Genomic DNA, 12,944 nt, shown 5'->3' on the forward strand with positions numbered 1-12,944 from the left:
AAGACTTATCAAATGTTGATACAGGGTAACAAATATATTGAGAGTGGAACTTTCACAAAGTTATTTACGGGTCAATTAAAAAAAAAGTTCTACAATAATTTAAAAATTATTATAATTTTTTAAAAAATAATTTTGTAAATTGAATCCATGTATAATTAATCCTGCCATTATGAGATAAAATGGTGAATTACAAAGTCAAATACCAAGAATAATCTTAGAGTAACCAGTTACTTCAGCACCAAATCTCGAAAAAAAAAATTGTTTGAGTAGGTGCGGACATCAGAAAGACAAGGCAATTCAATTGAGACTGTTTGCACACTTTGGACTTTGACCATATCAAAATCCGGTCTCTAGTTATAACAAATCAAATTGCAGTGTGAAAACACAAAAGGACCAGGACTGAGGAAAAAGTTTAATAACCACGAGTGTTATATAGAAGTTTACAGCACATTTATACTTCATAGATTCCCTTTGATGAATAGATGTTAAATAATGAATTTCCAAACATTAAAAAAATAAACATTCATAATTAACTTTACTTTCAAAATTATAACATAGTAGTTTCAGTAAAATTTATTTTAAAAATACATACAGCAATCCACGTGTTTGACATGACTTCATTTATATTAAGACGTGAAGCAGGGTCTACACATAGCATTTTACGTATCAAGTCCTTTGCTTCTTTGGATACGTTATTCCATTCAGGTTTTGGAAAGTCGAATTGTCCAGTTCTGATCCTTTTCTTCATTCCTGGTGAAATAGCCTGTCCATGATTACTAAAAAATGGTGGATAACCACATAACCTAAAAAAAAAGAAAATAAGATAAAATTTTAACTGCATAATAATGTATTGGTCTTTCATCTATCAGTAGCTTAGTCCTAAAATCAAAAACTGCAATCATTGATTTATACTGACGATTTTTTATGGTTTGGTTAATTACCATGGATTGATTGTTCTAAAACCAAAAGATAACAAAACAACTCCAATTTGGAATTCACAATCAATAAAGAGACAAATAGTATATCATATAACAAAGGATGTCCAATATCAGTCCAAATACATAGTCTAACATTTCAGTACTTATGGCTATTAAAGTTTCATAGTTTTTCTTTTGTAGAGCAGTTTTCCTAGGTACTGAATTCAGGGATTCTCTTCACTTTTACAAAAATATTTGTTCCATCATCCAGTAGACCCTTTCTTGAGAACTCCTTGATGAGCTTAGTGTATTATAAGCAATGTAATGGAGATGGTATAGACTATTCTTTGAGAAACAACCTTGCCAATTTATTTTTAAGATGAGGGTTCCAATTTGTTTACAAGAGCATTGGTCTGAAGTAAGTTGTTGATAAAGTTACTATCTATTTCCTAGTTGTGGCTTTATACCATTAAGTGAAATTGTCGATTGTATTATGGTGTTCAGAGAATGTCACAGTACAATTAGGGTAGAGTTAAGGTATTACACTCATGGCTATCTAACTCCTTGACTTTACAGACCGATGTGGTGAGGTCCTTGGCCTTCTCAATAAGACTTCCCAGATAACCATATTTTGTGACATCACACACACTTGTGTTTGTTAGGCAAATCTTGGGCATCCCAGACACCATCCTCATCTGTGACCTGCTTCTTCCACCTGTCTGGTAGGGCCTTTTATCCAGTACCTTTTTTGGAATGTCATCTTCTGGCATTCTGGTAATGTGTCCACTCCAAAACACGTCTTTCAAGCCTGATGTGTCTCCATAAAATTGTAAAAAATCATAAATCTCCTGTTTATATTTCCACAACTTATAACTGATCCTAGATAGGTAGAGTGATCGACATTATGAAATTTAAGCCCAACCCATTTCCACTGTTTCTCAAACAGTGAATGCTGTTCCAGGTCCTGTAGCCACCATTGTACACAAAATAATAGCATGTATAATAACTCTTAAAATAATATCTTATACTTTATTATTATTGTTCTTATTGAAATCAATGTTTCTATGTAGGCTTAAAGAAGTTTACTACTTTTATTTATTTATTTATTCCTACTCTACCCAATCTTGTGGGTAATACAGGCATTCACAACAGTTTGTTACACATATATGTGTGATATTGAATAGGCAAAAATATACCTATTTACAATTTTATAAATAAGTTGTACCAATCTATTTTAGAATTGTACTTCTCTGTCTTCTCTATTCTTTATCATATATAGTTCTTCTTCTGGGTCTCCTCTGCCAAGTTGCTTTCCACGAGCCAGTTCTCTTCACCCTAGGTTGAAGAAGGTTGGGCCCACCAAACATTCTCACCCATATACAAGCTTTGTAATACAGGACATTTCGTTTAGTGACCAGATAAAGGAAATCATTCTCTGTGAGGATATAAGAGTCCTGTTTTCATCCGTGCCTCTAAGGAGGTGCAGACCATAATTATGGGCTCAGCAGTTTCGGACAGACTGATATAAGGGCATAAAAGTTGTATTCACAAAGTTTCAAAACTGTCAGAACCAAAAATTTATTAAATATTTTTGTTTTTTCCCATTGTTCATAGGATTCCTGGAAATGTTTGTGAGTATGGCTTTTAAGAAACCTTGTTGAAGCAGTTGTTGGAATCATATTTAATCCTTCACTTTCAGGTATGAAAGTGAAGGTTCTTAATTTAGAAAAACAAAAAAAGTTATTGGGAGCTAGGTCAGGGCTATGGGGTGGCTGTGGCTGTAGTGCCATGTTGAACTTTGTTGAATTCACTGGCCAAAACTTCAGCGACTACATCTACCCGGAGATCAAAGACGATAGGGTTTTACACTTAAAAATTAAGAGAACTGGAAAGACGTCTGCCTTAACAATCTCATTACTGCAGCAGTACTGGTTCGAATCCAGCCTGGGAGTGGGGGGTTGACTTTTATTTTGTGGTAGAACCATGGAATGAAAACTTGACCCTCCCATCATGGTTAGAACAGACTGGTAACCTGTAGATACTCCTCTTGTTGCCCCTTATATCAGAAATAAGCAGGCAAGGGGTAATAAAAAAAGAAACTTTGCTGTACAAAAATGTTCCATACCTTTTTGGTTCTGAGACAAGTCTTGAAACTTTGTAGCTGCAATTTGTAGGAGAACAAAGTCCATCCCATGGCGATGAAGCTTGGATCGAAAGCCCCTATGCCCCTTTACGAATTCAGAGATCCAGTGGTCTAGGAGGAGATCCTAGTATACCTCCAAGTAGGTACTTTGCTTCATAACTAAATGGGACAGTGGGAAAGTACTTCCTCAAGGTAGATCCATTTGGGATCGCCACTCCCTGCCGGTTCCACTCTTTCATTGTTTCTCCTTGGACAATGGTTTTCCATTTTCTGTGATTCCCTCCAATTCTCACACAGAATTTGAGACACACAGATCTGTTGAGCCTTCTTTCGTGTATTTTTTTTTTAAACAACCTCCTCATAGGAGGAGATCAAGAGGAATCTTTCCTGCTAAAACCAACACCACTTCATGAGACACACTCCAATGACACCTAGCAGAGGCTAATACTGAATCATCAACAACATACATGCTTTTCAAAACCACTTCCATATATATGATCATTGTAGCTGAGTATCTGAGGCCCCAGAAAGCACTTCACCCACACGCCTGAGGCTGTTCAGAACTAGAGGCACTCTATTTTCTGGGTAGTCCAAATGAGAACTCATAATTAAATCTTCTTCCAAATCTTATATATAGGTAAGTGACAACCTCACTTGGATGTATTCTTGTATCTTGGATAATTAAGATTTATAGGGTGGGCTTAATTCTTGCAATCATCCCATCCCACCATGTTCTAGTATTAATATCAGTTAAGTAAAAGATCTTCCAAAATAATAGTGAGCCAACTTTTTTTTATAAGAATTTTTAATTGAAAAAGTAAAATTTAGGAACAAGAATGATGTACCAAATCAGATAAAATATATACTGGATTTAAGAAACTACATAATTTTATAAAACACAATCTAAATTAATATAAAAGAAGACAGGATAATTTCTATTAGTTGAAATGTGCAGACAGAATGAGGAATTAATAAGAATAAATAATTATCAAAAGTAATTACATAAATATTAATCAATCTTAAGTTTATTCATTCACAAAAATTGGAACATGAATAGCAAATAAGAACAAAACATAAATGTAATTGAGATTTAGATTTATTTTGAGGTTTAATTTTACTTAAAGAAAAGAATATCTTTAAACCAGTGAAAATTCATAGAAAAGCTTATAATAAAAAATGAATGCTTTATCAATGGTTAATACTAATAATAGTTATAACAGTTAAGATAACAGTTTAAAGTGCTCGCTGCTAAAAAAAAGAAAGAAACGTAAGAGGGAAAAAAATAAGATTCAGTAAATTATTATTGATTCATATGAAATCAACTACATTATACACTGTTATCTTAAAACAGAACATGGTTTAAATTCTTGAAATTTGTTTTAAATAAGATTTACTTTGCCTAGTAATATAACTCAATTTTTTCAAAAGCACAATTATATTTAGGCATCTATGTTGTTTATTAAAAAATTAAATTGAATAAATTACAGGTAATCACTTTTATCAACTCAGGTAACAAATTTGAGTTAAATTCTAAAAATCTACATAAATCAACCACTCCAGGCTGCACAACATAACACAGAATAAATCGCTAAAATAGTAAAAGAATTTTATCTAAAAACCTAGCTATTAAATTAATTTTAATTAAAATTCTAGTGTTCATTCTTATTGTGAATTTTATAATTATTATTATTTCGAAATTTTAAAGTAAATATCACATAATATTTTCTATACAAAAAGCTTTTGCTAATAATATTAATTTGTTAATATTATATCCAGAGATAAACTGGAATATTATAAATAGCTTGAACAAACATATTTTAAGGTGATGCATTAATTTTATTGACCAGTGTAATGAAGAAAATGAGATCCACCAAACAAATATCATAATCTTGAAAAACCTTATAACTAAAACAACTAATTTTAAATAAAAAGGCTTTCAGTAATAAAAGTTTCCAAATTTACAAATGAAATTTGTTGCAGGGCAGCGAATCTCTGTGTTAATCAATTATTTTGTTGCCAAGCATGTTCATGGGTTTTTATATAAATGTTTCCCACTTTAGTTGTTTGCCCATACTCTAAATGACACTTATTGTTCTGCTGTTTTTGAGTAAATTCACTCCTTTATAGTCTCTCGACCAGTGCATATTATTGTCACCTAATGAATACTTTATCTCGCTCAGTTTTAGTTCAATTCTATTGTTGGTTTTCATTCTAAATTTATAAAATGTTTATTACTGTCATTCATCTTAAATTCCCCAGTTTTGTTAAGTATGTAGTGCTTTCATTATTTTCATCTTAGTTTTATTTTTATATTTTCTAACCACACTTCATTATTCCAGCATTAACTGCCATATATACGTGAGTTCATATGTTTCTCCCTTTCCAATTACCACAGCTATTTTTGTTCCTTGAATTTTCCATAGTGAACAAGGTAATCAAGACAGCATTCCTGGAGATTGTAATGTTATAAGTAAAATTTGTATGTTTTTGTCTTTAATTGATTTGTAATAAGTTTTAATTTGCATTTCATTTGTTAGCTGTATTGTGCAGTAAACCCTTGTTTTTATTATAACCAGCAATATTTCAATTCATTTCAGTTTGTAGGAATATTTCAATTTATATACCATTCTCCCTGCCTCTGAGGATTTGTTAGTTTTATTAACACCAGAATAGGAGTATTAGTTTTTACATCTATTCATCTTCCTATGGAGAGACAGTTCACAGCATAAATGGAAAAGCAATATATCAAATAAATATAAGAATTGTCAACAGATTGGATCACCAGCTAAAAATGTGTAAAATGTAACCAAAACTTACTATAACAAACAAAACTAAAACATATTTCTTTCAAAAATTTAGAAGTATACAAATGCTTAAATGGAACATGTAAAAGTTTTGAAACATTAAGCACTGACGGTTGGAATTACTATTGTATGGTACTGGACCCTGGAATTTAATATAATATTACATAAATACATTATTTTAGATATTTTCAACCTTAAACTTTATGTAAAGGTACCTCCAAAAATAATAGATCTAAGCCAAATAATAATAATAGGATTTTTACCCACTAAAACCAACCTCCCTACACCTGTTTCTCATCCTCCACGGGACCGTCGTTAGGCATTACATCATGGGGGTGAGTGGCTGAGTGCTGCCTCATTGTTTTAGGCTATCTCCTCGTTTGCCAATCTTTCTCCTCCTTTCTTAACTTTTGCATCACCTGTGCAGCGAATCATTGGCGTGCCAACCAATAATTCTGGTTAAGCAGCATAATGTTGACAATATTATCTGCTGTCGGGTCTGAGCCGCAAACGCGTCAGAGCTCACACCTTTCTTCATGAAAGTGGGGACAGAAGAAGTAAATGTGTTTTGCACTCTCTTCCATTCCTGGGCACAATGGACATTCTCCATTGTCATAGAGCTTAAACCTATACTGGTAGGCTCGGAAGCAACCATGCCCTGTGATAAACTGAGTGATATAATAGCCTACTTCCCCGTGGTTCCTATTCACCAAGGTCTCGATGTTGGGCACCAGCCTGTGCGTCCCCCTTCTACTGAATCCCATTTCCCAGCGACGTTGCCATTTTCTTATAGTCTCCTTTCTTAATACTTCCTTGGGAATATAGTCAACACTATTATAAGATCGGCTCCTTTCATCGGCGATCAGCTCAATCGATGGCATCCTGGCCACCACGCAAGCCGCTTTGCATGAGACTACGAAACACACTGATCTTAGTGCACACCTATAATACACCGACACCATTGGTCCTCTGTAGGCTTCAGCACCCAACGCATCCTTCCATATTGCAGCTGTGTAGAGCAGAATGGATGGGATCACACTGGATATCAACAGCCTACGGCTGTTCCTGGGTCCACCTATGTTGGGCATTAAACGTGACAAGTGTGGTGGTGACTCTAGCCTCTTTATCACTCACCCGCTGAATATGCTCTCTGCCCGGAGTCTATCATCGATCCTTACCCCCAGATAAGTCAAAGAAGGCTTGGACTGGATCTCTTGCCTACCAGCTCTCGAGGTGATAGTTTCCCTCATTTTCCTGCTACTGATGAGAAGGGTTTCTTAGTAGACAGAAAGACACTGTTTGCTAGTTGCAGCCCTACATATTCTAGCCAATCTTGAACCAAAGCCACATAATGGTTGGCCTTTAGTATGAGCTCTTCTTTATACTTTGGTTTGACAAGCACCGTGATAACATCAGCGAAGCCCTCTGGTAGACTAAGCCTAAGGACTCCGTTGTACATGGCATTCCACAACAGAGGTCCAAGCACCGAACACTGGGGTACACCACGTCACCTTAAACTTCTCGAGCCATCCTCTGTTGAACATATTAAGGTCTTGTTCTTGAAGTAGTCAGAACTCCTGAGGTATTCAGGGATGTTCATTATCAGCAGGGCATCCAGGGTGCAGCTCTATCTTGTTGTGTTAAAAGCATTCTTTACATCCATTGTGACAATAGCACAATAGAATTTTGCACCTCTTCTCCATCTATTCCCTGCTATAGCCTTCCTGGCCTTTTCCACCACCAATGTGATAGCGTCTACCGTGGATCTCGCTTTCCAGAAGCCGAATTGATTCCTGGAGAGGCTTGTCACTCCTTCTGTGAACTCTTGTAGCCTATTTGCAATGACCTTCTCTAGAGCTTTCCCAGCTGTATCCAGCAGGCAAATCGGTCGATAGGCTGAAGGTTCTGATGGCCTTCCTTTGCTCTTTGGGATCAGAACCAGGCATTGCCTTTTCCATGGTGAGGGAAAGGACTCCTCACACAAGCAGGAACTAAAGACATCCAGAAAGAGATCTGATCTGGTTTCCAATGCCTCCTTCAGTGCTATATTCAGAATACCGTCTAGGCCAGGGGTCTTTCCCATCTGGAGGCTACGGCAGATGTCACTGAGTTCTTCTGTCGTTACTGCTGGCACATCAAATGGGGACAATGACTATCTGCCTTTATTCCTCTTGTTCAGGAAACAGAGTAGTAATGATCCTCTGCACTGTCACCAGGCAAATGGGCGAGTTCATGGCGCTGGTTTTCAGTTTCTTCATCACTGTGCGGTAGGGTCTACCCCACAGGTCCTTATCCACTTCATCACAAAGCTCTTTCCAGCATCGTACCAGCATTCTTACTCAATTTGATAGCTTGCCGGAGTTCTTGCCTCTGATCCTTTTATTCCTCCTGGAATTGCTGAAACAGCGGGCTGCCTCTCGCTCACTGGTATCTCCTCGCTGCATAGCATTGCGTACGGTGGTCAGTGATTAGATCGTTCCACCAATAAACCGGAAGTCTACCATTACCTACATTGGAACGAATCAAAGCCGCATTATATACATTGTAGACCAGGCCCATTACCTGTCGAGCCTTGTCCTCTGCAGTGCCTGACAAATTACACTGGACCTCCATCATGATTTGGAATGATTACCTGTCAAACGTCCTAGTTTTCCAGCAAACCGCAAACCTCTCACGCCTAATGACCCTTGATACACGGTTCCATATTGTGGTCAGGATAGTCTGGTGATCACTGTGTGTGTAAACTTCACTGATCTGCCAACTAGCAGTTGGCAGGAGGTTGTCACTAACGAACGTGAGGTAAATTACCGAACTCCTTCCTCCTCTCATGAACGTAGGCTCCAACCCAGTTGCCAAAACCAGATCCTCTATCTGCGCGAAGGCTTCTAGCAGGATTTCTCCTCATCGGTTAGTCCACTGATTACCCCACTCCATCACCCAGGCATTAAAATCTCCGGTAATAACTACATGTCTTCGCCCTCTGTCATCTTGGACTATATGATCTATGAGTCCTTGGAATTCCTCAGTTGTGGTGTTTGGTGGGGCATAGCAGCTATACAAGTATAGTAGTACACATGTGGGGTCTTGCACTGTTTAGGAAAAGATCACTATAATAATTTAGCTGCACTGTTGGGACCTGATCAGCCTATCAGGGACATCGATTTCGTTCCGCTTGTGAGCCATTTTGAGCAGATGCTAGCTCCTAGAGTTTCAACAGTGGTTTCACAACATTATTTCCTCTGTCTCACTCAACAAGTTGATCAGTCAATTTCAGATTATGTTGCAGCACTAAAGGGGAATTTGAAGGACTGCAATTTTTATACCATATGTTCCTGTAAGAAGAAAATTTCCATCACAGACACTTTTCTCCGAGCACAATTTATCTGAGGTCTCAAGGACGGCTGGATACAAGAACAGCTGCTACAGGATGCATCGCTTAAGGATTTTGATGCTATCGTCATGAAGGCAACAGCCCTAGAAGCCTCCCGCTATGAATCAGGCCAACTAGAACAATCAACTGGAAAATTCTCGGAGCCCCCAGTCGAGGCATTCAAAGTATTCAAACCTAATAAGCAAGAAGGAAACAATTATAGTCGCGGTCGCGCACACTTTAGATCGGATGGCAGCAGTTGTCTTGGTCAATATCAATGTTCTCAATCACAAAAAAATCGCAATCAAGTCGACTACAAAGCTTTAGGTATTGACGGACTGTGTCTTAAGTGTGGTCGTGCGAATCATATCGCATGAATGCCAAACAGATCGAAATTCTTTGAAATGCAGATTTTGCCACAAAATTTGCCACTTATCAAAAGTATGCATTACCACACTGCTACAGAAATCGAAAACCAAGACCTAGTCTACTCAGCACTGCCCGGAAGAAGAAGAAAGTCTATCAGATACAGAGTACGGCATCGGAAGAATTCAAAATTCAGAAGATTCATTCAACTTAGGATCTGATCGAGACAAATAGTTTGTGACTGTTAAACTAAACAGCAAACCACAAACATTCGAAGTCGACTCTGGTGCTCAGTTTTCCCTAATCTCTGAGCCAGCCTTCAGAAAACTTAGTCTCAATACTCCGTTGGAGCCAACCACAGTCTCATTCCGCTCTTACTCAGACCACATTATCAAACCTATGGGAAAAGTCACGCTTACGGTCACCTACAAGAACAGAACGATAGATGCTGAGTTGTATGTAGTACCAGCAGGCCTTTACTTGGGCGAGTTTGGATTCGTGGTCTTGGAATTAGCCTTAATGAAATAGACAGGGAACAGCATTCATCTCGCATGTTACTTCAAATTAACTCAGTGACGCCCCTCGAAGACATTTTTCATAAATATTCGTCTTTTTTTGAACCAAGAGTTGGGTGTATTCCTAATGTAGAAGTTAAGCTACAACTCAGAGAGGGGGTAAAACCTGCGTTCATACGGGAACGAGACATACCTTTTTCACTCAGAGAGCGAGTCGAAAAAGAATTGACATTACTATAGGCTCAAGGCGTTATCAGTCCAGTCGCCTCAAGCTTGGTTGTCATTGCAAAACCTGATGGCAGAGTTAGGCTTTGTGTTGACTACAAGTGTGGCGTCAATTCAAAACTGGTTACAGCTAACCATCCAATCCATCGCATTGATGAGGTCTTGCTCTCAGAGGATCAAAATATTTTTGTAAGTTAGACCTGCACAAGGCCTATCTGCACCTTAAAGTAGATGAAGAAGGGAGTAAGATTCAAACCATTTCGACACACAAAGGCACTTACAGGATGAACCGTCTTAGCTTTGGTATTAAAACAGCCCCTTCCGAGTTCAACCGAATCCTTTCTCAGATCCTGCATGGTCTTCCGAATGTTGAAGCCTACTTTGATGACATCATCCTACCACAGAGCAAATCTCTATGAATGCATCAGGAACTTAATGGCATGTTTAGAACGCCTTAAAGAGAACAATTTGCATCTAAACAAAAGCAAATGTTCCTTTTTCAAAGAAAAGATTGACTACCTGGGCCTCTCAAGCTCTAACGCAGTCTGAATCCTATTATAGCCAGCTCGACAGAGAGGCTTTAGCTATCATCTATGCAACAACCCAATTTTTTAACTACCTATTTGGCCGACAGTTTACCCTCGTCACAGACAATGAGCCACTTTCACGCATTTTTCATTCGGATCATTCACTGCCACAAATGATTTCAGCTCGCCTTTTGAGATACGCATCTTTCCTCAGCAGGTTGGACTACACGGTTCGTTGCAAGAAAGGAAAGGACAACGAAAACGTGGATTGTTTGTCCCGAGCTCCAGTCACCTTACCTAACAACGCACCAGCGATAGCAGTAGATGCTGAAGTAAATGCATTATATGCTGAAACATTACTCCAAATCGGGGTCAGTCTCCTGCTGAGCTCGACTTGAAAAGAAGAATTTGTATTCGTCTGGATGCTCTTCATCCAAATATAAAAGTCTGTCTGGTTTCGACCTCCAACGATGCTCTGCGGGTTCGTTCTATTCAAGTGGGGGAGAGAGTCCAGGTGAGAGTCCATCAAGGTAACCAGGATATTTGTCAGTTTGGAATCGTCACCAGGAAACTAGGAAAATGTCACTACATCGCCGTATTGGATTTAGGGCATAGTTTAAAGCGACACATCAATCAGCTACTATCGTCCCTGGCATCTAAGAAAAGTGTCACATTTGCCCCGCCGTTCTACCTACTTAGGAGACTTGGAGTTCCAAAACGGAAGAGCCCTATGCATATGGTCCTCTTGAGCCCAATCAGCCTGAAGCGCCTCCAGTTCGCAGATCGTCAAGACAATGAGCACCTCCACGTTACCTATCAGACTATGACCTTTATCAAATGGACTAGTTTTTATTCAAGTGGGGGAGAATGTAATGTATGTAAATAGGTTACCCTTTAGGGATTATAACAGTGCTCTACCTTTACTCAGTTGTTCTGATCTAGCCTCAATTGTGTGCATCAATGTATCTAGTGTGTGTTCAAGTTATATCTATTAGTTTGTTTTTTCAATATATAATAAAAAGGTTCTTCTTAATCAACCTAGTGTTTACTTATTACAATCACTTTTAAGTCACAACACTGGCACTCCATTTTCTTGGTTATATATCTGATAAGGATTTTTAACAAACAACAATACAAGTTTTATATAGCAGCATTGTTTTTAATAGCATTAGAATTTTGTGCCAAAAAACTATGATTTGCAGACAGCAATGATTTTCTGTAACCATTTGAAGAAAGAAAACTGCACCAGAATCACATTAAATGGTTGTAGAAGCTTACAGTGAGCATGTTCTATAGAAATTAGAGTATTTTACGTTGTAAAAAAAGGGGGAATGCGACAATTTTGATGTGAAAAATGAAAAAAGTGGAAGACCACTGAAAGATTTTGAAGAAAGCAAATCAAAAACATTGTTGAATAAGGATGATGCACAAACACAACAACAAATTGCAGATCAACTATAAGTGACAGCATAAACTGTCTCCAAACACTTGAAAGCCATGGGAAAAACCCAGAAATGGAAAAAACTGTTCCACATGAACTGAATGAAACACAGTAGGAATACCACTTACGAAATGCTGGTTGCCAGGTACAAAAAAAGTCATTTATCCATTATTACTGGCAATGAAAAATGGATACATTTTAAGAAACCTAGGCTTAAAAAAACATGGGTAAATCCAGATGAATCATAGATATAAACTGTAAGACCAAATCACTATAGGCGGAAGTCAATGCTTAGTTAAAAACGACAAGAATAACAAATAAGGCAACATAAAATGGTTATGCTTCATGATATTGCACCACTAAACATGGCAAAACCAGTCATGGAGGAGACTGAGTTATTTCATTGGAACTTACTTTTGCATGTAACTAACTCCCTTGAGTCCATCCAAATATTGCTTATTTGCATCGATGGGAAAATGACACACACTTGTTGAGCAGAGCTTCATATCTTAAGAAAATGGCTCAATAACTGATTTACCTCAAAAGAAAAAATTGTATTTAGCATTGTCAGAAAAGATAGGGCAAAAGTCTAGACAATACTTTGAATAAAATATTTTGTTTTCACATAATATATAT

At 37.6% G+C, this 12,944-nt stretch overlaps 1 protein-coding gene across 1 annotated transcript in view; it reads right to left on the reverse strand.

The window, feature by feature from the left end:
• The window catches only part of MAPk-Ak2 (MAP kinase-activated protein kinase 2), a gene marked incomplete in the record, with an annotated part of 43,387 nt that overhangs the window by 10,519 nt on the left and 19,924 nt on the right, over nt 1–12,944 (reverse strand). The window contains 1 exon segment of the mRNA XM_067053476.1: nt 593–803. Within this exon segment, the coding sequence (XP_066909577.1) occupies nt 593–803 (211 nt within the window).

This window comes from Halyomorpha halys, unplaced genomic scaffold (genome assembly GCF_000696795.3).
Source record: "Halyomorpha halys isolate HHAL.00 unplaced genomic scaffold, Hhal_1.1 Scaffold700.1, whole genome shotgun sequence".
Classification (NCBI taxonomy): domain Eukaryota; kingdom Metazoa; phylum Arthropoda; class Insecta; order Hemiptera; family Pentatomidae; genus Halyomorpha; species Halyomorpha halys.